The sequence below is a fragment of the Alternaria atra genome, assembly GCF_907166805.1.
Source record: "Alternaria atra isolate CS162 genome assembly, contig: 25, whole genome shotgun sequence".
Classification (NCBI taxonomy): domain Eukaryota; kingdom Fungi; phylum Ascomycota; class Dothideomycetes; order Pleosporales; family Pleosporaceae; genus Alternaria; species Alternaria atra.
The window spans coordinates 1506647-1530749 of record NW_025091323.1 but is presented as its reverse complement, the minus strand read 5'-3'; the positions used below and the strand labels follow the sequence as shown (position 1 = coordinate 1530749).

The following is a 24103-nucleotide window of genomic DNA, read 5'->3' as shown; positions in this document are numbered from 1 at the left end:
TTTATCCCGATTCTGAGACTGCTTAGATATAGTCAATTGACCAGCTGGGCGTTTTTTTGACGAGGACTTCCTCCTTGACCCCTGTTTAGGTTAGTTAGATAATGCGCTATCGGGCACGAGAGAGGCGTCCCTGTCCGTGTCCTGGGTAGATGCACCACTGCCAGCGAGATATGAAGCTTCACTTGCAGCAAAAGCGCCCTTCTGCTGTCTCCCTTTTGGGTAGTATAAGCTTATGTGATCTCGGAAGCGTTTCATCATTTCTTTTCGATTCATTCCTGGCTCGCGTCTCCCTTAGTCTTAAAATGTTGGTACCTAGTTAGGGCTGACCTTGCTGACTACGTTCAGGAAGTCTTAGATCACATGATTGAGTTTTTGGACTTCTCTAATTTCTTCAGTTTCTGCGATAGTTGCTGCGTGATTATACTTAGTTAGCCAGCTATCCTAATGTGTTAGTTGTCTCATTGGCTTTAAAGCTGCAATGTATCGATCCCGAGCGCGCAGTTGTTCTTCTTCATCGTCGATGCCGACTGTGCTCTTTAGACTGGCTACCCATTCTCGGATTGAGAGTTTTAGTCTGCAGCACGTCTTCTTTAGGTGGACAGAGACTGTTGCTCGAATGTAGACCGACAGCTTGTCTAACCTTGCATCTTCGTCTTTGTAGTTTGTTGCTGCAACTTTGTACGAGTCAAGTCGCGTCTTGTAGTAATCTACATTAGTTTTAAAGGCGGTTTATCCACTATTCGTTAAATCAGATGGGTTCGCTGGAGGCCGGTCTCCGATCGCCGCCCGTTTCTCATACGTTTCGATGTTTGGCTCGGTCGGAGGGGTCGGCTCTGTCTTCGGCACGGCATCGCTCGTAGGGTCGACGAGGTGCCAAACCCTAAGTGATAGGCATCTGGCTTCTAGCTGCTCGTACCAAGGCTTCCAGCTCATATAATCTGTGAGAATAATGTCGGAATCGCGGTTTGTTGGTTGCGCCATTGCTCTCGCGTAAGGTTGAGGCAGTGAGACTCTTAATTGTCAGATGAAAATGCTGAAAATGAGCTTAAGAGAAGTTTATGATTGCGATGATGGATTATGTCTTGATCATTGTTGTTTTTCGTTGGTCTGTTCTCTCTCCTTTTTGAACATAAACCTGATACATCGGTGATACCTAGGTGATACATAGGTGATACCGTCCACGATGCAGTATCGCTTACTTCATCTGACACTACTACAGATTAACAGGAAGGACAAGTAGGTAGTAGAAGAGATCTTAGAAGAGCAACTACGACGCCGTAGACGTAGATAGAAACTGTACTTTAACGTTAAGTAGAAAGGATACTACTAGACAACCCTCGAACTAGTAGAAATCCTAGAGAATACAGAAGCCCTAGATTAATAGGAAGAATATACAAGAGAATACTAAGACGAAGACGGACGCCTACTAGAAGGGTTTTAACAAGATACCCCCTAAAAAGGAGGGGAGGAGGGGGGTAATGTAATAGGCTAGAGCCTAGTTAGTAAGTCCTCGATAATATCTCGGTTACGTGCGCGAGGCGCACTGTCTACAGATTCCAGGTGCCCCCCCTAAGCACCCGGATTCTGTGCAAGCGAGCCTAGCAGAAGGTTATCCTAAGCTGCCGCCCCCTAAACAACCTTTAGAACCCTAGCTACCTGTAGTTCTCTTCTCTATCGAATACAACTCTAGTATACCTGTGTGATAGCTCCCTAAGCGTAGCCCCTTACATGCCCCTAGCGTTTAGGTCGCGAGATAACAACAGGCAGTAATTAGACTAACGCCAACAGCGACACGGTAACGTAAAGCGCAGACAGGCTCTAAGCGTAAAAGTATTGCGCTAACATTATAAAGACTGTTGTAAGAGTTAGGACAACTCTTAAGAAGGGGGGGGCTATTGTCACGATATTCCATTACTACAGGATTCTAGCTACAGACTAGTAAGCTACTAAGAACCCTTTAGGGCACCGTCGGATTACACTAGCTACAATTACGTGACGTAGGTATATATCATCCCTCTAAGAGGCTTGATAGCCCCTTAAGGATTCGTCTTAATACAAGCCTATACTAATATCTTAGTGCCTGCCTAACTACTCCTTACAAGCATGCCCTTTTAATAGGGCAACGTCTAGATATCTGTTTGTAAGTAAATCGGGCTGCGAGCTATAGTAAGAGTATCTTGAAGCTAATCTTAGTACATAACGTAACTAGCAGCTATAAGACGTATAACAGTGCGTTAAGACTTAATAAGAAAATAGCTACTTTTAGGATTAGCAGCTAGAAGTAGAGCTTGCATCTCTAGCTACTTAACACTGCTAAATAGTAGGCGCCGTTAGGTAAGTAATCCAACTACTGCTTCTTTGTAGGCTTCCCTATCAAACGTACGATGTAGGGCCGCGGTTAAAGGTAAAAGGCCTTAAGATAATAACGTATCTGCGTCGTTTAAACGCTGCTAACGTAGCTGTTGCTAAGATAATAAGTGCTAGGTGCGACAATAATATAAAGCATTAGATTTTAATGTTTAAGGGCCCTATTAAGGATGCATTATGCATATAAACTCTTGAGTGCCTTAAGATCTACGTTTCTAGCTTAGTACGTGTAAGGACATAGCCTCTCCTTAGCTACTACTTACTACGAGGTTTAGAGCTAAGGAGTAAAAGGCTACGTCTTACTACGAAGGCGCAAACTACTAGACCTTCTACGGTCTAGTACGCCTTCGCTTCGCTTCTCTCTCTAGGCTATATAAGTACGCGTACGCTCTGCCTCTTCTAGGCTCTGCGTCTGCTATTTTCTCTACTCCGAATACAAGCTTCTACTCAACCAGTTCGCTCTTCTGCGCGTAAAGTCTGCCTTACAGTACGGTACGTCGTTCCATAACATCCCAGAAGTTACTAGGTAACTTAATTAGGTTGCTAGCAGAGCTAGATAGTGCGACATCTAATAATAAAAAGGACTCTATAGTGTAATAGGTATGTAGTACTAATTAGGTTAAAAAACGGCTTGTTAATAGATATTAAGGGATAAAAGTACGTATCTGCAGAGATATTTAGGTTGTAAGTGTGAGGGGTAGTTATAGGCAATAGTATTTGCTTCACACTACAAGAGAATAGTAGGGGAAAGCTCTTGTATTACTACACTAGGTGGGGAGGTCGTGAGAATAATTCTTGTCCATCTCCTAACGCGCGGAGCGCAGGTTATGAGCAGGTTCAGAGGCCAAGGCGCGAGCGAGAGAAGCAAACATGTTGGGACCATAATCGTCCTCCTCGCTCAGCCTCTGCCGTCCCGTGTTACAGTAAGGGCTGCCAAGCTTTTTCATCGATATATCGATATATCGAAAACGGGTGAGTTTCGATATCGATATCGAAATCAGCCTCAAAATCCATATCGATATCGATATATCGATATATCGACGCTAAAGCATATCGATTTGCCCATGTATGCGCATCAGGTACGTATCATCAAAACAGGAATACTCTAGCTCTCTAACGCAGAGAATACAGGTCGCTTGTATTGCCGTTTCGCAGATGGCTCTCTCGAGATGCAGGAGTTGGGAAAGCTCATTCGCACTCAGTCCTATCGAGACAAGAACCCATTCTTTCTCGTACGGGAGAAAGGCATGCATGGTAAATCTGAATCACGGGAGCTAAGTCCGGATATCGTTGGATCCATGATCAATCAGGGCAAGTTCCCAATGCGTAAGATGCACATTCAACTGCGCAACAAGCTCTCTGATGTCGAGATTTATCTCTATCTGAATCATGTGCAACAGCATTCCATCAGTGGGTTTCCTCGTTGTCTGTTCAATGATGAGAACGACAAAGCTAGTAAGTCTTGATGTCTGCGATAAGAATCTGAAGGTTTATTGACAATCACAGAAACACTACATCCTCAAGCGATCAACACACGCCGTTGGGCTGGAAGATCGAATAGCAGGAACTACCAACGGAGTTAGTGGACTCCTCCATCTAGGTCTAAGATATCCCGGCGCGAGACAATTTCTCACTACTTCGATCCAAATCACGTTATGGGGTACGCTACACGTGAGCAGATGAAGAAGACCGCGGAGGCGCTATCGCAAGTCAACGACTCCAATGTCAACTTGGCGTACCAAAGGTCTTCAGCGACTGTCACCCCGGGCGTTTGGGAACTGGACTCAAGAGCCGTGTTTCCCCCTATCAGTCAACCTCCAAGATCTCCAGTCGAACTAGATGCAAATCAGACCTTTACAGCACCTTCCTCGTCATCCCAGACTCACCGTAGCTCTTCCAACGCTCGTCTAAACCAAAGCAGTCATACCTCCAATAGATCTTTGAGTATCGTCAGCGTAGTTGATTCGCTCTACACGGACCCTAGGGACCAAGCTAGCCGAAGAACAGACTCTGTCGTCAGCCCACCCCTTCCATATGCCTCTGGTCGACAACCAATTCTTCCTGGTGATACTGAGTCGGAAAAGGCCGTTGCCCCAACACATGAATTCGCTGACTCTTCGCCTGCGGAAACTCCTTCGCTTGCATACAATAACAGCACTAGACATAGTGAGGGCTATGTCGCTTATCGCCTTGGGCCTGGCGTCGTGAGATAAGATGCTACACGCCCACGAAGCGAGCCTCGTGTCCTCACCGAGGAACAGGTGCGCTGGCAAAGGGCAACAAGACCGGTCGTCCCACTGCGGGAGACGCAACCTGAAACCACAGCGGCCATATCTGGATCGGTACAACAGGACACTGCAGAAGCAACCTCAATTGTTCCGTCACCGACTCCTTCTCCAAATATTCTATCCATTGAACGTGTACCCAGTCTGCCACATACACTGCCTCCGCTGGATGCCTTCGAGACTGTAAGCTTCTCCATCACTATGAACGGAAGTGCACCTACAGATAGTCCCGTTCCCCCCTCCAACGACTCAGGTACAAACAACCAGTGGCGTTGGGACATCCAATTCTGAGCAGCTAGCTGCACCAAGAACAAACATCACATTTGCTTGGGGTACCAATGAGATTATATCGAGTAGTCGTGCTCGATCATGAGTTTGTTTATCTCTTGCTTGGCTTTCTCACTGGCTAGCCCTCCAATACGGAGCCCACAAATTCGGCGGCCCATCCAACACCTTCTCCAGCCCTCCCTCGTCGACAAATCTCAGCATTGACTTTTTTCTTCATCGATTCTGTTTTGGCTTTTATAACGTGGAGAGCGTCAGGCAGCGTTTGGAAGCATTCATCAGCAGTTAGGAGGATACGCGTCTGTTGCTTGAACAGTTTATAGTCGTCTCTTGTGGTCGTATGTGATAGAGGTGGTCGATTGTATCATACATATCACTCTGATGCAGGCGTTAAGGGCTTGGAGCGAAGTAATGGTGGTCGCTGTTCAGGTTATGTCAAAACTGATTTCTGTTTTCAGTAAGCAAAGAACAGTAAATTGACTATAAGCGGCGTAACAACATTTTGACGGATCGGACACGTGAGCGTGTTTTCAGTGTCACATGGTCGTATGTGAAGGAAATGGTGAAATCAAATCTAATATCCCAAATAATGATTGTATGGAAAGAAACCCGGCCAAACTAACTCGATTTCCTGCATCAAATTGACCCACTAAAGGCCTCCGGCCCTGCCAGAGTCGGTCTACAGCCTTCTGTAGCCTACAAGATCGCTCCAAAGCTTAGCTACTTATGCGGACGACGTATAGGATGAAACAACGTTACCAAACTAAAGCGAAATAAGAGAGGAAGCAGCAAAGCAGTGGTTGGGCAACCAGATGTGATGTGCTCCATATTATAATTAGGCAAGCTCATATAGTGGACACCCTAGATATATCCTGCTGTATAACTAGATGATAGTAATGGTAGTTCGCTCAAACCTAGCGGCTGGATATCGTGATCCAACCGGACCTTTCCAGTGGTAACAACCAATGCGTTTATATGTTTTCAGATCACTCGAAGCGAGGACCAGTCCATGTATATTTGGTTGAATACCAACATTCTTCTTCCTTCGATTCTCCTCAAGAATGTGGAAAGCGAAAAGTCGGCTGGAAGCATCGTGCATCTGTGGCTCTACGCGAAGGCCCCTTGAACCTTCTTCGAATGGTCTCAATGCCGAGATTGGACCTTCGATTATTATGGCTGCTGATGTGAGTTGACCGTAGGGGTTCCTCACATCGACAAGGACCTTATTCACTTTCACTACAGACGACAATATTTTCTGTGATTCTTGCCACCAACTGAGTTCACCATAGCCCCAATTGGAAAAATAAAAGTTAACCCTACCGTCAACGCTTGCCCAACTCCTGGAACAGAATGTCAAACAATTTACCAGCGGATATGACGCAAGTATTGACTTACCAGGAAGGTGCTCGAAAATCAGGATTCCGCCGGCTGTCTGGCCGAACTTGCTCCTGCCAACCTTGTTCGTATGTCCATTCGTTTCCTGTGCAAGATCTGCGCAATTCTGGGAGATTTTCAGTCCACAACAGCCCGATTGGGAGATCCGACTGAAACAGTCCGGCTTCATACGGGCTTTGGAAAACTCGACCGTATCTGGTAGCCAGCGCAGCAATTGCCACAAGCTTATCCTTGTTCGGAAAAGTCAACTCCGTTCCGCTATAATCTTGAACAGTCGAATGCCAATTCAGATGCAGCGACCCAATGGTCCCATCGGCTAATGGCGCTACTGGGGGGTTTGCTACCACGTATGGTAAGGAAAACTCTTTCTTGTAGTGGTAGTCGAACAGTTCGCCAGACATTGGAGTTCCCCAGGGGAGATGTTCATTCAAAAGCTTCTCATTGCATTCCCAGTAGATGCGGTCTTTGCCGAAGTATATCGTACGCGGAGCCATGATTCTTTCCTGAACTACCCATCCCCGTTTTTGTAGAGGAAGGTCCCAGAGAGACGATGAGAAATCGTATTGCCCCATGAATATCGTCACTAACTGCGATTGTACAGCGACATCCATGTCTTCGTTGGTAGTGTGTCCCTCGTCTGATACAGCTCTTTGCTCACTGTTCGATGTTGAGGCGCTTGATGCATCAGACCAGCGTCGGTCTTCTGTATGACGTAAATCCACTGATAGGGGAACATAGACATGGGCGGGTTGTAGAAATTCTGGATCTCGTTCAACAAAGGCACCTTCCTGCGCATTTGCTGCGCAAGACACGGCGAGGTTTAAGTCACAATTGGCATATATCAGATCCATGGTGGCCGAATGTATTTGCCAGTCCGTCTCCGACCCCGGCCCTGACTGTATGACACAGAGGCTATCAATCCAAATATATCGGAACCCTAATTTGCGAGTTATCTGGATTGAGTCCACAAAACTTTTTGGCAGTGATGAAGCCAATACACCGTGTTGTGACTCAACCATGTTCTCAGTTGTCTAGACTCCGCAACAAGCAATCCAATCAATCTCAGAGTCGTCGATTGACTTGATTGTCAGCAGCCTAGCTGCTGATTGATTGTGGATTGATTGAAGCTATTTTGAAGTAGCTCAGATTGACTTGATTGACTTGATTGGTTAATTTATACATAGGAGTTATCGAATCTCCGAGGCAGATGCCGAATTCGTGATGAGCTGTTTCATCGGCTTATATGCACGTGACTTTCTTATCATCACGTGATGTCACAGACAATGCAGGCGGACTACTCGATCTTAATCTACATTCCTGGAATAACGATCTGACCAATCTAACCAATCTAATCAATCAATCTGAAGGTCTAAGATTGATTTGCTTGCAGATTGGCGCAAATTCAAGAAGCGACGGATTGGATTGATTAGATTGGTTAAACCAATCAAGTCAATCAATCCGTTCAATCCAGATTGCTTGTTGCGGACTGTGCAGTTGTCAAGGCCAAGAAAGTCGGATTTTCCCCCCAAAAATGACTGAGTGCTACGTAGCCGGTGTCGTCAAGTGAAACATTCTCGACGATGAGCAGGTGGTAGATGTCAAAAGATGACGGCGCAACGTCAAGCAGACGCGGAGGATAATATCTCTTTGTTGTTGGTGATCTCGCAATCTTCTCACAGGTCTCGTGGTCGCTGTCGCAAGACATCAACCATTCGAGAGCAAGCTTGAGTACCTCTGGATCGCCAGTATCCGAAGGGATATAACGATGAGGATGTTTGTCCTCTTGAACATGCCAAGGTTCATCGAGAAGATCGGCCTTGGCTTTCTTCAAGCCTTCCGACCACCAATCGGGTGTTGCTATAGGGCCAGAGACATGAAGTTCGATTATTCTTGGGTGAACAGTACCTCCATTCAGCCAGGTTGATATCGAAAAAGCCTGGCTGACAGAGGGTGCTTTTCCGTGAAGGAACTCGATTGTAGGACACGCATCGCCATAGTGATTATAGCGAAACCGGAGGAAGGGACCCGTGCACAACTCACCGATCTCATCAGGTCCAAGATCATCGCGCAAATGGCATAGACCCTTACATATCCTGCAACCTGATTTCGCCGCCAAGGTCAGATGTTCGAAACTTGCATGGTGATCACCCTCTGTATTCTCTGCCAGGCCTTGGAACATAGAAATGCAAAGAGCACAAAGCATGGTAATGAGCCTGAGAAACCTTGAGCACTTAGGAGCAGTCCGAATAGACGAACTAGATGGATGAAGATATGAACAGAGACAATGATGGGGTAAAACTAGTCTTGTTTAGGATAAGACGGTGTTCGAGTCTGTAACTAGATAAACTAACAAGCAGAAAAGCGGGACATCGCAACCCCGCTTTACCACGTGATATGCTGACATGGTGACATCCCATCTTGGGTACCTAGGTACATCATTGTGAGGGGTAGTTATAGGCAATAGTATTTGCTTCACACTACAAGAGAATAGTGGGGGAAAGTTCTGGATTACTACACTAGGTGGGGAGGTCGTGAGAATAATTCTTGTCAATCTCCTGACGCGCGGAGCGCAGGTTATGAGCAGGTTCAGAGGCCAAGGCGCGAGCGGGAGAAGCAAACATGTTGGGACCATAATCGTCCTCCTCGCTCAGCTTTTGCCATCTCGTGTTACAATCATACCGCGAATTTCATGTAGCGTCTTGTGATAATTTTTCACAACCTATAGTTATATAACAGGAAAGAAGGACGAGACACGATTCCAAGGTTTGATGAGAATGCCTACTTAGGTAGGCAAGGAACTCGATGATACCTAGGTACTGGTTGTAGCGCTATGATCTATGCTAAACGGATAAGGGAACTAATTTCTAGTGTCTCACGTTTGTATGTGCAAGAGTTGACGTTAGCATCGTCTACGTTTAAGTACTCAATGAACAGGAAGCGACTGGATGAATGTGATCACAGCACCAGTCCCACTGATGACTGACAGCACCTGGGCATCTTCATACATGAAGGACGTCTGCCCTCCTTCCCTAGACGATTGAACATCTGCCACATTCTCCGATCCCATACAGTGCTTACATTCTTGCGGTGGCTGTTAGCGCGGTTCTTGCAACCTACAACACTGTATAACTCCTACCTACCTAAGCACCCCTCCCGCAGCCGTCATTTGGACATTATCAACTCTTCAACCCATCATTGTAATCATATCCATGCATTCCTGCTAGCAGACCCTGATGTTGGGCAAAACTGCGTCTGGCGAAGGGCGTATGCTCACTTCATGCCCTGCACATACCAAGGGCCTAAACTCCCATCTAATTTGAGGCGGACTAGTCCAAGTTTGTCATCTAATTTCTCATGATAAAGAGCTCCGTATCTTGTACAACATCAGAACAGGATCTAACGGTACCTGGGCATTTTCATCGCTAGACGGATAGTAATCCACCTATGGAAAGGGGAATGCAGTCAGCTCACATAGCGGCCGTTGACGACAGGAACTTAGTTGTATGCGGACCGTTAGCAACATATATGGATACATATATGAACCGTAAAGCGGTTTCGCAAGTTTGTATGGAAGCGGAGGTCGTAGAGAACACGATGTTTGTTGGCGGGCATGGGGCGGAAACGCTTATTTCTCCCCTAGGTGGACGTAACCAAACTACGAAGACGTGCGCCATCGTCAACAAGTTTATCCAGTTTATTCTGACGTCTCACGGTAATGCTCACGCTAGAAAGTCGCGGTTCCCGACTCCCGAGGTCTCATCGCCCACACGGCGTCTCATTTCCTGCGCTTTGCCTAGATCCAAGGCGGCTAGCCGCATGACATCACTGCACATGCCGCCTCCACTTTGGCTGGCGCGGCTCACATCCGCATCGTGAAAGCAGCGGTCAGTGAACTGCGCCCATGCCCACCCACCCGAATAATTGCGCGACATTTTGTTTGGTGCAATCAGGTGTCGTACTTGCTCATGCACGGGTGATCTTGGGGTCGGGCGCCGTTTGGGGCCGCGACTCGCGCGTGTTACAGGTTAGGTGGAGGACAGAGTGCGTCATTGAGGATGCGCGGAGGGGTGATGGGTTTACTCTCCGCGCTTTTCTTTTCCTACCCTATTCTTCTGTACTTTCGATATTTGAAAAGGCGGTGGCTTCTACCAGATCAAAAACAAGAGTTGGATATTAGCATCTGTCGATCGCGCAATATTTGTCCTTCGAACTTGCGACTTTGAGAGTACGCAATCTACTCGGCACTTTCTACGATTCGGAGCGACGTGTGAGCCTAGTTGCTCATCACCACCAACGCGAGAATGAACTACGCATCATGGATTGAGGAGAAGAAGCTCAAGGTACACACATTGTGGATTTATCTGTGATTGTGAATCTAACCCACGCGGTTTAGAAAACCTTCATCGTCGCCACGTTAGCGTCTACACTGGTCGGCACGTTCACGGCGTCTATGGGACTGTGGGAACGCGTCGCAGATAGGCGTGAACAGCACCGACAGAAACAGCGCGACTCGAAGCAAGATGGCGAAATCAAGGAGCTGAAACAGCAGTTTGAAGACGCGCAGAAAAAAGCAGAAGGCAGACAACAGGAGATTGATCGACTGAAGAACGGTGGAGGAGGCGGACAATGGGGAGGGCGCGATGACGTAGGAAACAACTTTGAGAGGGACGGCATGATGATTCAAAGAATGTACGATCAGGGTTATGGCAGAATGGGCAGCCGGTTTGCGCAGGGCGATGGTAGGTCTCCTGAGTGCGACAGCAGCTACAATACTGACTCTCCCCACAGCTATCGTGGAGAACCAACTGCAAGCGCAGATTATTTCCCTCCAGCAAACCGTCATCAACGTCTTGCAAGACGCCCTCTACAATGACCGCCAATTGACCCGTGCCGATATGGCCAAGCTCATCGCCGCCTCGAACCAAGCCCGAGAAGGCTCTATGGCAGCCCTACAAGAAGCACAACAGCGTCTAGGAGGCTCGCAAGTAGGTGGCGGCGAGTTTCGCCCCGCATCGCCGGCGCGCTCCTTGGTTCCTTCGCAACACGCACCTAGTGCGATTATGGATGGTCCGGAGCAACTCTTCTGCCGCTACGCTCTCGATCTACAACACATGCCCGGTAAACCACTGGCATCCACGTTCGCCCCCGGAGGCAGCTGCGCATGTCCCGCATGCGGCATTCGTCTCGACGTCACCAGTGAAGATTTCTGGATGATCGGGAAGCGAACACCAGTCACCATTCTCGACAAGACGTCTGGATACGAAACCGATATCATGGAGACTCGGGAGTTTCGCCTTGCCCAGCGCTTCGTTATCAAGTGTCATACTCCGGATGGCGAGTACGCGTGCACAATCTGTAGCAGGGGCAGGGATGTAGATGCGATCTGCCGAACAGTAGACAGCCTGGTCAAGCATGTGGGAACATACCATGATGTGAGCGAGCTGGAGAGAGAAATCGACTTGAGGGAAGCCAAGGTTGAGACGAGGAGGTTGAGTCTTCCTGCGCCACGAGCACCTAGTCCACCAAGAAGCGTACTTAGGGAGGAGGTGATTTATCGATGAGAAAGCGGCGATTGTGGCGATATTACTGTGCTTAAGAGGGTGTTTCTTGTACCACAGCGAGGCGTTTGGGTCGCGATTATACCTTTTTGGGACGGCAAAGTTGCATGGGCGCATATTACGAGTCCTTCTTTCTACGATGTATGAGCAAATGATATAACGAAAGATCAATCTATTTCATCAACATCATAGCGTTCCTCGAGTATCGCGCCTTAAGATTTGCTAGGAAAACTCTTTGTTGAGAGTGCTTGCACGGCGGCACGTTCAGTAAAGGCCCATGCCAATGCTCAGATAAGGTAGCTGTGGTACCTGGACTAGCACCCGGCTGACCACCGTCCCCAGGATGTCAAACTTCAGCCTCACACTAGACGTTGATCGGAAAGCTTGTCTAAACGTCGATTGCCACAAGAACGAGGCTCGTGGTTGGGATGAGGCCGTCTGTTCCGAGAAAGGATGGTGGTCTGTGCACGAAGGTACATGAATACGTCATCACGGGCTGCAGCTGGGAAGTGTAAGGTGTCCACAGGTGGTAACACTACATGTATACCTCAACACCAGGTTGACATCTCAGTCTCAATCGTAACGACATATATGCGATATTCTTGTGGTCTTGATTGCTCCTTCATCGTAATCGATCTTCTACGCTGAGCCGCGCTCAGCTGCGTCGTCATTGTCTCCATCTCCCCCTAGGGACCTACTCCATCAAGAGCCTAATATATGCTACCCATCCGATGACATTGTTGCATCTACCCAAGTTCGACCTGGCGTTGGAGAGCGCTCAAGCCGAACTTGGGGTTACCTACGTATCCTCAGGAGGTCGGAGTGATGGGCAGTACTACTACTTGTTATGAGTCCGGACTTACAAAGCAGCAAACGGGCTCGAAGCTTAGAACCGGTAACAGTATTTTAGGTTGCGTATCTTCGGCGTCGACACATGAATGCTTTACCCCGAAAGCTGAACGTGTCGTTGGTGATGGCTGGCGTCGCTGCACGACTGCGCGTGCAACAACCCCCTTCCTGCGATTGCGGTCTATTCGACAAGCGACATGCTGTCCGGAACATTTAGATAACGAATCCGAGTGTAGAAGAGTATCCGCTTGAACGATCTTGGTTAACGGCTCCCATAGGTTATGAACATGATGTTCGCCGGTCCTTCGCCGCCGCCGCCGTCGGCCCCACACAACCGCAAGAAATTTTCTTTGCTACCACAAACCACCAATCCAAACTTCAGCAACGTGAACAAGAGCCATACTTGGATCACTCCGGTCTAGAGATTATTCTCCAAACTCAAATGTCTGCGGATAATACTGTTTCATTTCCACTTTCTTTCATCAATCAACAGCATCGCCCGGCTAGCTCAATCGGTAGAGCGTGAGACTCTTAGCTTTCACGTCCTAATCAGACTCGATTGGTTATCTCAAGGTTGTGGGTTCGACCCCCACGTCGGGCTTCTTCTTTTTGCGCTTCAGTTGACCATGCTGTCGTCGTTTAGAAGTTGATGGTTGACTCTGGTGAAAGTTTCTTTTTGCCAAGCATTCTCACCACCTTTTCCACCCTCTCCCAGGCTCTATGCTCTTGGGTAATGTGCATCTCGATATGATTGCTCCATGCAGATATCTTCTGGTATGATATCTGTGTCTGTATTTTTGATGAAGGGCCTGCTAGAGGTGAAGGTATACCAACCATACGGTAGGTACCCGGAAGACAGAGACTACGGAGTGAGGTACTGCTACTAGGGACACTGGGGGTAGCTACATAACCTTTTCGTTTCCCTGATATCCTGATTAAATCAAAGGTCATGTCGAATGTCACGGCTTTTGGCTACTTTCAAGAGATTGACAAACATCGTTAGTATTCCTATTAAGGAACAAATCTGGAAGCACCTCTGGGACTAGGCGTCGCTATAACAGCTATCATATCAGTATATTGAGATAGCTTTCCCTTTGAATAAGCCTTTCTTCTTGCATATTCCTCCTTCATTCGACGCCGGAGCCTTTAGTGGCTTTTGGCCTTCATCCTTTGAGATGTAGTCATGGCCTTTGGCTCCAACCCGCATGCCCGTCACGCGTGGCATGCTGTTGACCATATTTCCATGCTTATGATCGCGATGCACCAGGCTTCATACCAGCTCATCACTCCCTTACACATCATACTGCCTTCCAAGAGTGATGAAATTCCTGCTTCCCCGCGGACGTTGAGACGTCAACCTCCTTCTTGACAGTAATATCCAAACCACGGCCGCTGTGATCACTATTTTGAGTTGGTTCCCGTGTCGCGTACCCAGCGTCTTGCTGTATCCCGACGATCCTTTCCTGGCTCTCATTCCCTTGCGCCGTTTGGAGCACGCTAATATTGTACGGGTCCTTTGGCTTGCGGAACCCCAGGCGCGACGCCTTCGACCCGTCGCCTCCACTGCCGGACAATTCGTGCGACTCGTAGCCGTTTGATGGCTTGTTCGACGGGTACGAAGAGGGGCTATTGTAGTTACTGCTCCAAAACCGGCGGGTAAATAGAGGACGAATGATGGTGGCTTAACCAATGATGACTGCGACGATGTCTTTTCGACAGGACCAGATGGCCGCTGTTTGACCCTGTTGGAGCTGGACCGACTGTTAGCAGGCGAAGCTTCTTCTTGTTAGAGACACCTACCGCCATAACGAAGTAAACCCGCAAGATTGCTGCTATCATGATAAAGATTGCGCCAGAGAACATGACCATCAACCCAATCTTGCGGCCCCATGAGATCTTCAGTGGGATGATGATGGGGATTGGGATGAGCATGATGCATACATCCGTGAACAGATTCAGCACCAGTATGGTTACCAAAAATGCTGGACTTTGCGGTATGCAATATTCTGGCAAAGTCAGTCGATTTCACTATTGCCTCAAAGTGGTGCAGAGTCACTCACGGCCTGGGTCTGGCAAAATCTGCCATATTTTGTGAAAAGGTCGACATGCTGTGCCGAGCAGAATCCAGATTGAGATACCAGTTGCGCCGACGAATACCATCGTGGGGATGATGAACATTTTTACCCACACTACACTAACCACTCGTCTGTAGAGAAACAACATGTTCAACTTCAGAGTCCAGATCAGGCCGATGTAGGTGAACCAACCGACCATGAACCACTGGCTACCCTTTTGGCGTGCGGCTGCCTGCTCAGGGGTGAATGACTGTTGTTCCTCCATCGTCAGGTGCGAAGTATCGCCGGTTCCGCCTACAATATGAGCGGCTATCGTCATGCCTGTGTAGCATGCCTGCAGATGTTAGTGTCTTTTGCATATTCTCTTTGAATGAACGAGTTCACTTACCCATGCAAAGAAGATCAGATAGTCGTCAGGATGCCATCCAGCGATGCCGACCATTCTCGTGCGTGAGAAGATTCTCAGCATGATGGCGACGCTTCCAAATGCGTAAAGAGTCCATGTCTCGATGAGAGCCTGTTCCAGCGGACTCATCGCCATGGTTTTGGTATGTAGAAAAACAGTGAGGCTTCGCCAATTGTTGAAGCAAGTAATTTTACACTCAACAACCAAAAGAAATTACACCACGTTATACTAGCACTCAAGAGAATTGATATCGAGGTGTATATGAGAAAGCCCTCAAACGGATGTTCCCGAACTGTGCTTCCAACCTCTTCGCAGTTTGTAACACACGAGCATGCCTCCGCCAATCATTGTAATAATTCATGGACGAGTAATCAGTAACCTGTACCTGAAGCTTCGCGCCAACGAACATTGAGCACCTCGACCATGCTCAAGACGTTGGCCCGATGGCCCCGATCCATGTCCTTCACTCCTCCCAAGAAGATTCTTCTCCCGCGATAGCCCCATTCGGGACAGTTTCCCCACTTGCAGCCACACGAGTCTCCTGAATGAGAGCCGTTGCACTGCCGTAGTACCCGAAACCTTTCCCCGACTCTCCGCTTGTGCAAGACGTAGCGGCGCTGCGTCAGTGACGTCGGCCCTTTTGTACGAACTGACTGAACTCCTAATACGCTCGATACACCCACGTCTCCACTAACCTGAGACTTCAAGACTGTTAATCCTTTCTCAGACAAACAATCCTGCTAATATACATATCGTTCTGCAAGTATAGACCAGAAATTTAAACCTGAATTTCCGGTCATCCTCACGGGCCGTCATCGAATGCATTGTTAATTCGAATGGTATGGAGTAAGCACACGTGGTATGACCTGCCAGTTTTGTAACACATAGCGAAAAGGGCTTCTTCAATACACGATATGATCAAAAAATGAAGTTTTTCGATTTATCTAGCGCCCGCGTCGTCTTTCCTTGATAATACAACCGACTTAGTGGCCCCTCTATAAAAGGCCCGAACCTCCCGCCCATGCATGTAACATTGCAGGGCCCCGCATCCTTCACGTGCAATTGTGCAACTGAACATCGACTCTAGGAGCCCAACTCCGCGATTGTGCAGAATCTAAGGCGTGGTGAGCACGCCATGTATGCGTCTAGGTAATTTTCGTGATGTTGTCAGGGCTGCAGCAAGTTTCACAAACATCATCCCAGTCTAAACTTTCGCTACACAAAATACCGTTAGCTAAGAAACGGGCGAGCCGTACCGCAAGGGCCTTGACAGCTCCGACATGGCCTGAGTCGAGGGGAACCCTGCACTGAAGCAAGCGGGGCTTACAGTGCTACCTTCTGTCACTATTCTGTTTTAGGCTTGCTGCCAGGATCCGTCAAAGTATTCTTCCAGGAACGAAAATAAAAAGCTGTACAACTATTTGCACGCGCGTAATGCGCTATGCACATCAACGCCCAATGAGTAGCAGCTCAAACAGTTAAGGTACGCGAGGAGCCCTGCGTTCCGAGGTCCAAGCCATCCTCTTCTCTCCACTCATTTGGTTCACTCCCTGTCTTCTTTCTGTCAGCGACACCTGCAGTGATATCGACTGCATATTTCCTCGATACTCTGTCTCAACCAGTGTGTCGGGAAGCGGAGTAATAACACAACATGGGCTCTATCGACGATTTTCAGAACTTGTCATTGAACGGCAGTTCTAACGACACCAATGGAACAAACGGAACCCAAGTAAACGAGCTCGATGCCTTGATCGTTGGTGCAGGCTTCGGCGGTGTATACCAGCTGAAGGTTGTGCGCGATGCAGGCTACAGTGTCAAACTTGTCGAGCACGGATCAGATTACGGAGGTGTGTGGTACTGGAACCGGTATCCTGGCGCACGTGTCGACAGCTCCATTCCCCACTACGAATTCTCCGATCCTGCACTTTGGAAAGATTGGACGTGGAAGCAGCGTTTCTCAGGTGGCCAGGAGCTCCGCACTTACTTCCATCACGTGGCGAAGGTTTGGGACCTGAGAAAGGATACGCAGTTCAACACCTTCGTTTCGTCTGCGATATGGAGTGATGAGGAAGCGAGATGGACGGTGAAGACGAAGGCTGGCGAGACATACAAAGTGAAGTTCTTGTTGTTGAACACCGGCTTCGCGGCGAAGCGGTACATTCCCGACTGGAAAGGGATCGACACGTTCAAAGGTTTGACAACGTTGCCGATGCTGTGAACCGTACTAAACGCCGCTTAGGAACACTTTTACACCCTTCATATTGGCCTCATGAGGAACCTGACCTTCGTGGCAAGAAGGTGGCCGTTGTTGGCACAGGGTCCACTGGCATCCAGCTAGCTCAAGAGCTGAGTAAGGTGGCTGGCCATCTTACAGTCTTTCAGCGGACGCCAAATATGTCATTGCCTATGGGACAAGTCGACTACGACCTCCCTCAACAAGCTCTTCCGAAGCCCAAATATCCTGATCTCTTCGCTGGACGCCCAGACAGCTTCTCCGGTTTCTCTTTCAATTTTCTGCCGAAATCAACATTCGACGATACACCAGAACAGAGACTGAAAACATATGAAGAGCTGTGGGCAGAGGGTGACTTCAAATTTTGGCTTGCGACGTACTACGATATGCTCTTCGCCAAGGAAGCCAATCGCGAAGCATACAACTTCTGGCGTGACAAGACAAGAGCGAAGATCAATGACACCAAAGTTGCAGACATCCTAGCCCCTATGGAGCAACCGTATGCCTTTGGTTGTAAACGCATCTCGTTGGAGAATGAGTATTTCGAGATGTTTAACAAGCCCAACGTTTCGCTTGTTGACATCAGCGAGAAGGGTACACCAATCCAAGAGATCACAGAGAAAGGTATCAAGACCGCGAATAAGGAACACGAGTTCGACTATATAATCAGTGCGACCGGATATGACGCCATCACCGGTGGTCTGAAACAGATCGATATCCGTGGTCCGTCAGGTGAGAGCTTGAGCGAGCACTGGAAGGAGGGCGCAAAGACGTATCTCGGTATGGCAGTAGCAGGCTTCCCCAATATGTTTTTCACCTACGGTCCACAAGCTCCGACTGCACTATGCAATGGTCCTACATGCGCTGAGCTCCAGGGTAACTGGATCTTGCAGACGATGAACCACATGAAGGAGAAGTCCTTACGCAAGGTGGTAGCGCAAAAGGAGAGCGAGGACCAGTGGAAGGAGCTCATCTGGAAACTCGCTAACGCGTCGCTACTGCCCAGCGTAGATTCGGTGAGTCATATGAAGGAAACAGATGAGGAAAACGCAGTATACTGACATTGCGACAGTGGTATATGGGTACCAACATCCCTGGAAAGGCCAGAGAGCCATTGATCTACCTCGGCGGCGTGCCGACTTATTACAAGACTATTGAAGAGACGGCAGCGAGCGGGTACACCGGTTTTGATCTGTCGTGAGATATGACGACGCGTACTTGGAGGTCTGGCGCCTGACGTCAAGGCTTGAGAGCTCATAACGTACGATCAGGCATATTCTGCTATACATACTAGGAAGGAAACCGACTGAACTAATCGATATTACAACCAAACTGCATCTTCACACCGTCATCGTTGCCACAGTCCTCAAATCCCGGCTGCTAGCTCCGACATGCATCTTATAATCTCCTTTCACAACCGCCCACTCTTGCGCAATGACGTCCCACACACTCAGATCTCTCCTGCGAAGTTCAAACTGCACCTTCCTGGTCTGACTAGCTTTGACCATAACCTTCTGGAAACCACGCAATTGCCTGGCCGGCTCATCAGCTGCAGCGGGGAATTCGACATACAGCTGTGCGACCTCAGCACCAGCGACACGGCCTGTGTTGGTAATGGTGGTGCTGAAAGTGGCAACAATATCCCATAGATCCTCGCGGCCGCCAACAGCACGTGCACCAGTCGCATAGGTTTGGGCGAGCTTCTCACTGTCTGAAGTGACAGTGACGTTGGATGCGTACTCAAAAGTAGTGTAGCTCATTCCGTAACCAAACTCGTACCCCACGCTCTTATTCTGCTGATCAAAGTACTTGTAATCGATGAAGTTGCCCTCCGTGAAGTCAATCTCGGATGCTTCTCTGATCTGGAAATTCGAGTCGTAATCGGACTCGTTCTTCGCGAGCGTATGTACGAGCTTGCCGGAAGGGTTCACGTCGCCGAAAAGTACTTCGTTGATGGCGTGACCGGAAGATTGGCCGAGTGGGCCACCGTAGAGGATAGCGGTAACGTTCTCATGGTCGTCCCACTGGGAGAGAAGGCGCGGGCCGACGGTGTTGACAACGACGATGGTGTTGTTGCAGTTATTCGCTACGTAGGTAACCAGGTAGTCCTGTTCCGCATTCGCAAGCTCACTTCTGTCTCCTCCCTCACCAGCCCACGCGTTGATGAAGACGATACACGCATCCGAGCCATCTGCCATACCAAGAGTGGTCTCCTGAATCTCCGTACCGGTACCGTCACTAATAATCATACCCCCACCCGAGCTTTCGACAACTGTGTTGTTAAGCCACCATTTGAGCATGAGCCCTTCTGATTCAGCTCTTTCATTGAAAGCCTGGAATGGAGTGACCAGAAATGCGTTCGAAGACATTGCACTGCCGCCGTTCTGAGTCATATGACCCTCCATGGTATCGGCAACACCAGACTGAACGGTGAGGGCCGTGTTCGGTCCAACGTTGCGAGGAGCGGCGTGGCTACCGAAGATGGATATGACACGTCGGTTCTTGGTCAGTGGAAGAGCACCGTTAGTGTTCTTCAACAGCACTAATGACTCTGCTGCATATTTGCGCGCCAATTCGTCATGTTTGCCACGGACATCTACATGGTCTGTGTATCCTGCATGCGTGGGGTAACTCACATCCTGCTTCTGGCGGAAGTAGCCGATGAGATTGCGAATGACCATATCGTTGAGACGGTCCTCTGTGAAGGTGCCGTTAGCTATGCCAGCGATAAGTGTATCGTTACTCCAGGAAGACGATGAGCCGTAATCAAGCCCCGCATTGGCGGAGTCGATACCGGTTTTCTGAGCACCCGCATCTGGATTGACGAAGCCGGGAAAGCCGATTTCGGTTTTGAGAAGCCTTGAAAGCGTGTCCTGGTTCTCGCACCCGTATGTACCATTGATACGGTTCATTGAGCACATGACAGCACCAACATCGTTCTTGACCGTGTCGTAGAATGGTGCGAGGTAGGTCTCATGGAGAGCTTTATCGTCGACCACGACACTGTAGGCTTCCGAAGAAGATATCGTAGAATTAACCGCTATGTTCTGACGACGTTGCATGCTCGGGGGTGCGCCACCAGCGCCACCAGCGCCACCATCTGTGGAGTTGCCTCCAGGGCCCCCGAAACCTCCACCTATTCCACCGCCCATACTGTTCGAGCCTTGACGGTTGGTCTCCTGCTCATTGAGCACGTAGTGTTTTGCACCAGGAATGACACCACTAGCGGACATTCCTTTGGCTAATGCGCCGCCCATAATGCCAGAGAAATAAGAGTCGGGGCCGTAACTCTCGCCTCCTCGGCCGCCCCAGGGTGAACGTCCAAGAGGCTGAACAGTGGGTGCGTAACCAACATTAACTCCCTTCCCCTTGAATTCTGCCCCCAACGCTTGACCTTGACCCTCAAGAATGGCTTTATCCCAGGTCATGGCCATTGCGATGCCTGCTGGCCAAGCGGTAACATAGTAGTAGTTGATGGGGTTGGCAGACGAATCGAGGATCTCAAGACCGGAGAAGTTGCCAGCACTACTACCAGTGATGATGGAGAGTTTATCGGAGGCGCTGAGGGTATCAACAAATGCGGAAGCTTTTTCGTATGCGTTCTGCCAGCTACCGAGCTTGACTACAGTACATCGTCAGCAGATATTCAATGTGTTTAGAAGGGTGCGTACTAGTCCCAGAGCTAAGTATAGCTTCAGTATAGTTCGAAGAGACCGCAGCCTCAGCAGCGCCAAAGAAGATAGCGGCAAGAAGCCAGAGATCGGTCTTCATGGTCATAGTAGGGTACGATCTTGGATTTAGAGCAATGCAGGGATTTCAGAAGGGAAATAGAAAAACGACCGACTGGAAAGCAGAAAGTACAGCAACGAGCGGATGTAGGAAAGATGGGCAAACGATCGGCTTCGTAATGAAAAACGTTGCAAAATGGAGCGCCTTATGTGCTTTTAAGCAACATCCTCATACTCACTACAAGATCGCAACACAAGCTTCATGGCGTATACACGCTTTCCGGCTAAAGGCTTAGCAACGTGCTGTCGAGTGCCACGACAGCTTGGCCAGGTTTCCCGTGCATCGCGGAGCATTTGATACCGAAAAGGCCAGTCACCCGGGCCCAAGCCTTTCCAAATTTTCAATGGCAGGGCTTCTCTAGATTGATGCCTCGATGTTGTCGGATTAGCGTTGTGGCGCCGCGTGTGCATCGTGCGAATGCGTGGCCCGTGCTCAGATGAAGACAAAAGCTAGCATTAGCTACCAATCACAGAGGATGTACAGCACCATGACCTCGTAATCACTGTGACCGATAGTTATGCGGTGACTGACAGGCTCATTGAACTCCATGCAACATTGGCGGTGATGGGCGTTGTTATGTGTTTAGCGGAGGTGCCAGGACCGCGGTATGAGTTCAACACAATCCGTTGTACAGTCAGAAATATGGCGTGTGAAGCTGGAAAAGGGCTTGTAGAACACCATACCTTTACATCTGCAGATGCACCTTCACTCACCGGTAGAGACAAACGTCAGGCTAGCGTATCGCGAGCAGGAAGACGCGCACAAGGATCGGGAGCCCAGCCTCCACTCCCCATCCCAGACTTGAGTTAAATATGGCAATGTCGCAACTTACATAGCTTCGTCATGAATTATGACCCTCAATGCGATGACGCGAATAGAAAACGGTTATTCAGCCCAGATCTAGCTTATATAGGCACGAAGGCGATCAGAACAATGAACGAACATATTTTGATTGATGCTTCTAAGTGGTAGAAATCTGTGAAGTAAACACGCTTGTGCGTGAGGATGAAGAGCGATGTTGGTGTTCTCGTAGTCAATCCAATCGATGCGCGCACGTACCAGCGTTGACGTCAATTGCTTGGCTACGAGGAACCCAAATCGTGGCGTCAGGTTCGTCGACTACTTCCTGCAACCATACTACAGCCACTTTTAAACCTGTTCCCGGCAGACCTGCTCTTGGCTTTCTGTTACCTCTTTTCTTTCCTTTAGCCTCACCCATCTTCCCAAGTCTTGCGACGACCTCCTTATCGATTCGTAGCGATGACCGTCAATGAGAGTGTCGTCTTGACCCTGGATGTGTAGATACCAGTAGAGAACTCCGACGAAGAAACCGCCACCAACAATATTCCCAAGTAGTGACGGAGCAATGCCTTTCCAGATATACATGCCGATAGTGATGTCGGGCGAGCCATGGAAGATGGCATTCGGTATCAAGAACATGTTGGCGACAACGTGATCTGGTACACGTAATTAGTTTACTTGCGAATTTAGGTACGAAGGCGTGATACTTACCGAAGCCCAAGGATACAAATGCGAACGTTGGCCACCATATCCCTACCACCTTGGACACATAGTCGCGACCCGAACACCCAAGAAAGCATGCTAAACATACCAACCAATTCGCACCGATAGCTTTAAGGAAAATTTGGTACCACTCTGGTTCGACTTGCTTCTTATACGCGAAGTGCAGCGACTCTTCTCGATACAACTTCCCCTCGAACAGTCCACCATCTGTTACACCAAGTCAGCTTCGTATCTTTGATCACTGTCACTATCGGAGACTTACATCCAACGATCACACAACACACGAACAAGCTTCCGGCGAGGTTTCCAAAGAAAGTTACAACCCAGTGCCTCAACATCCGCCAGATGCTGAGTCGTCTGTGCAGTGCTGCAACAGTCGTGTACATGAAGCTGCCTGTACACAGGTCGCTTCCTGTCATCTGCACAATGACTAACCCGTATGGAAACACAAGTGCCGCAATTGTCTTGATGAGACCTGGAGCGTTCTCCTGGTACCATGGTGCCGTATTTGTCGAGATGAGCGTTGCGCATGCGAAGGATAAGATCATGCCAGCTGAGCAGGCACTAAGGAAGCTCTTGTCGATGCGCATATACGCCTTCTTGACGCCCATGCGTGACACAAGTTCGAAGGACTCCTGAGGAGTGTATGTATTGTTCGGTGATTGGTGCATGGTGTAAACTTGTTGTTGTTGAATTGGTATCGATGGAAGAGTCGTTGGGACAGCATTAATAGGGGTTGCTGTCCCAGAGGAAGGGGTCGATTGGAGATGCATTGGCAAGAGGCTATGAGGCAGTACATGTCTTGGTGATGTTGATCTGTGGGCCATATTTGGTGTCGTGGCTGAGGCGATTCGTAAGGAGACGCACGACTATGATGCGCAGCAGGACCGAAGCAAAGAGATCAAAGTTTCAACACCGACGATCAAATGGAAGTCTCCATCGAGTTAAATACAGTAAGTCCCATAAGACTGTCTTGTTTTACCACTCCGAAATCTATCCGCGCGATCCCCAGCACATCTCCGAAAACCGAACTACCTACGGATGTCACGTCTTTCAATCTCGTCGCGCCCAAGCTGGGAACTATCGGGCATAACCCCGACTAAGCAACAAAGGGTTGCGGCTCTTTCTCGCGCGTCGTTGCGCCCAGGCAGCTTGGCGAGGAACTTTTCGGCCTCATTGACGCTGGTTGAATCGCCAAGGTCTTGGGCCGAGTCGCAAGCGTGCGGTACCGCATTCCACATTTGGAACTTTTTCTCATCGTTGCGATAAGAAACTGTGGTGTTGTTTTCAATTTTAGGACATGGCTAGGAGCCGCACACACTCTGAAAGTACAACAA

General features: G+C 48.9%; 6 protein-coding genes across 6 annotated transcripts; 2 read left to right on the top strand and 4 right to left on the bottom strand.

Moving 5' to 3' along the window:
• Window positions 1-6328: 6328 nt before the first annotated feature.
• Window positions 6329-7183, bottom strand: ALTATR162_LOCUS5519 (uncharacterized protein; the record flags this gene model as incomplete). The annotated part of the gene is made up of 1 exon (XM_043313138.1): window positions 6329-7183. The coding sequence occupies one exon, from the start codon at window positions 7181-7183 to the stop codon at window positions 6329-6331; it is 855 nt and encodes a 284-aa protein (XP_043169073.1).
• Window positions 7184-10633: 3450 nt separating this feature from the next.
• ALTATR162_LOCUS5518 (uncharacterized protein) lies at window positions 10634-11893 on the top strand (the record flags this gene model as incomplete). The annotated part of the gene is made up of 3 exons (XM_043313137.1): window positions 10634-10672; window positions 10726-11071; window positions 11121-11893. 3 exons carry the CDS (start codon window positions 10634-10636, stop codon window positions 11891-11893), a joined length of 1158 nt encoding a protein of 385 aa, XP_043169072.1.
• A 2528-nt stretch (window positions 11894-14421) lies between these two features.
• ALTATR162_LOCUS5517 (uncharacterized protein) lies at window positions 14422-15355 on the bottom strand (the record flags this gene model as incomplete). The annotated part of the gene is made up of 4 exons (XM_043313136.1): window positions 14422-14490; window positions 14540-14745; window positions 14800-15148; window positions 15203-15355. 4 exons carry the CDS (start codon window positions 15353-15355, stop codon window positions 14422-14424), a joined length of 777 nt encoding a protein of 258 aa, XP_043169071.1.
• A 1516-nt stretch (window positions 15356-16871) lies between these two features.
• On the top strand, window positions 16872-18654 carry ALTATR162_LOCUS5516 (uncharacterized protein; the record flags this gene model as incomplete). Its single annotated transcript, XM_043313135.1, has 3 exons — window positions 16872-17412; window positions 17460-18469; window positions 18526-18654. The coding sequence occupies 3 exons, from the start codon at window positions 16872-16874 to the stop codon at window positions 18652-18654; spliced, it is 1680 nt and encodes a 559-aa protein (XP_043169070.1).
• A 139-nt stretch (window positions 18655-18793) lies between these two features.
• ALTATR162_LOCUS5515 (uncharacterized protein) lies at window positions 18794-21224 on the bottom strand (the record flags this gene model as incomplete). Its single annotated transcript, XM_043313134.1, has 2 exons — window positions 18794-21075; window positions 21125-21224. 2 exons carry the CDS (start codon window positions 21222-21224, stop codon window positions 18794-18796), a joined length of 2382 nt encoding a protein of 793 aa, XP_043169069.1.
• A 1167-nt stretch (window positions 21225-22391) lies between these two features.
• Window positions 22392-23437, bottom strand: ALTATR162_LOCUS5514 (uncharacterized protein; the record flags this gene model as incomplete). Its single annotated transcript, XM_043313133.1, has 4 exons — window positions 22392-22699; window positions 22755-22803; window positions 22855-22973; window positions 23029-23437. 4 exons carry the CDS (start codon window positions 23435-23437, stop codon window positions 22392-22394), a joined length of 885 nt encoding a protein of 294 aa, XP_043169068.1.
• Window positions 23438-24103: the final 666 nt, after the last annotated feature.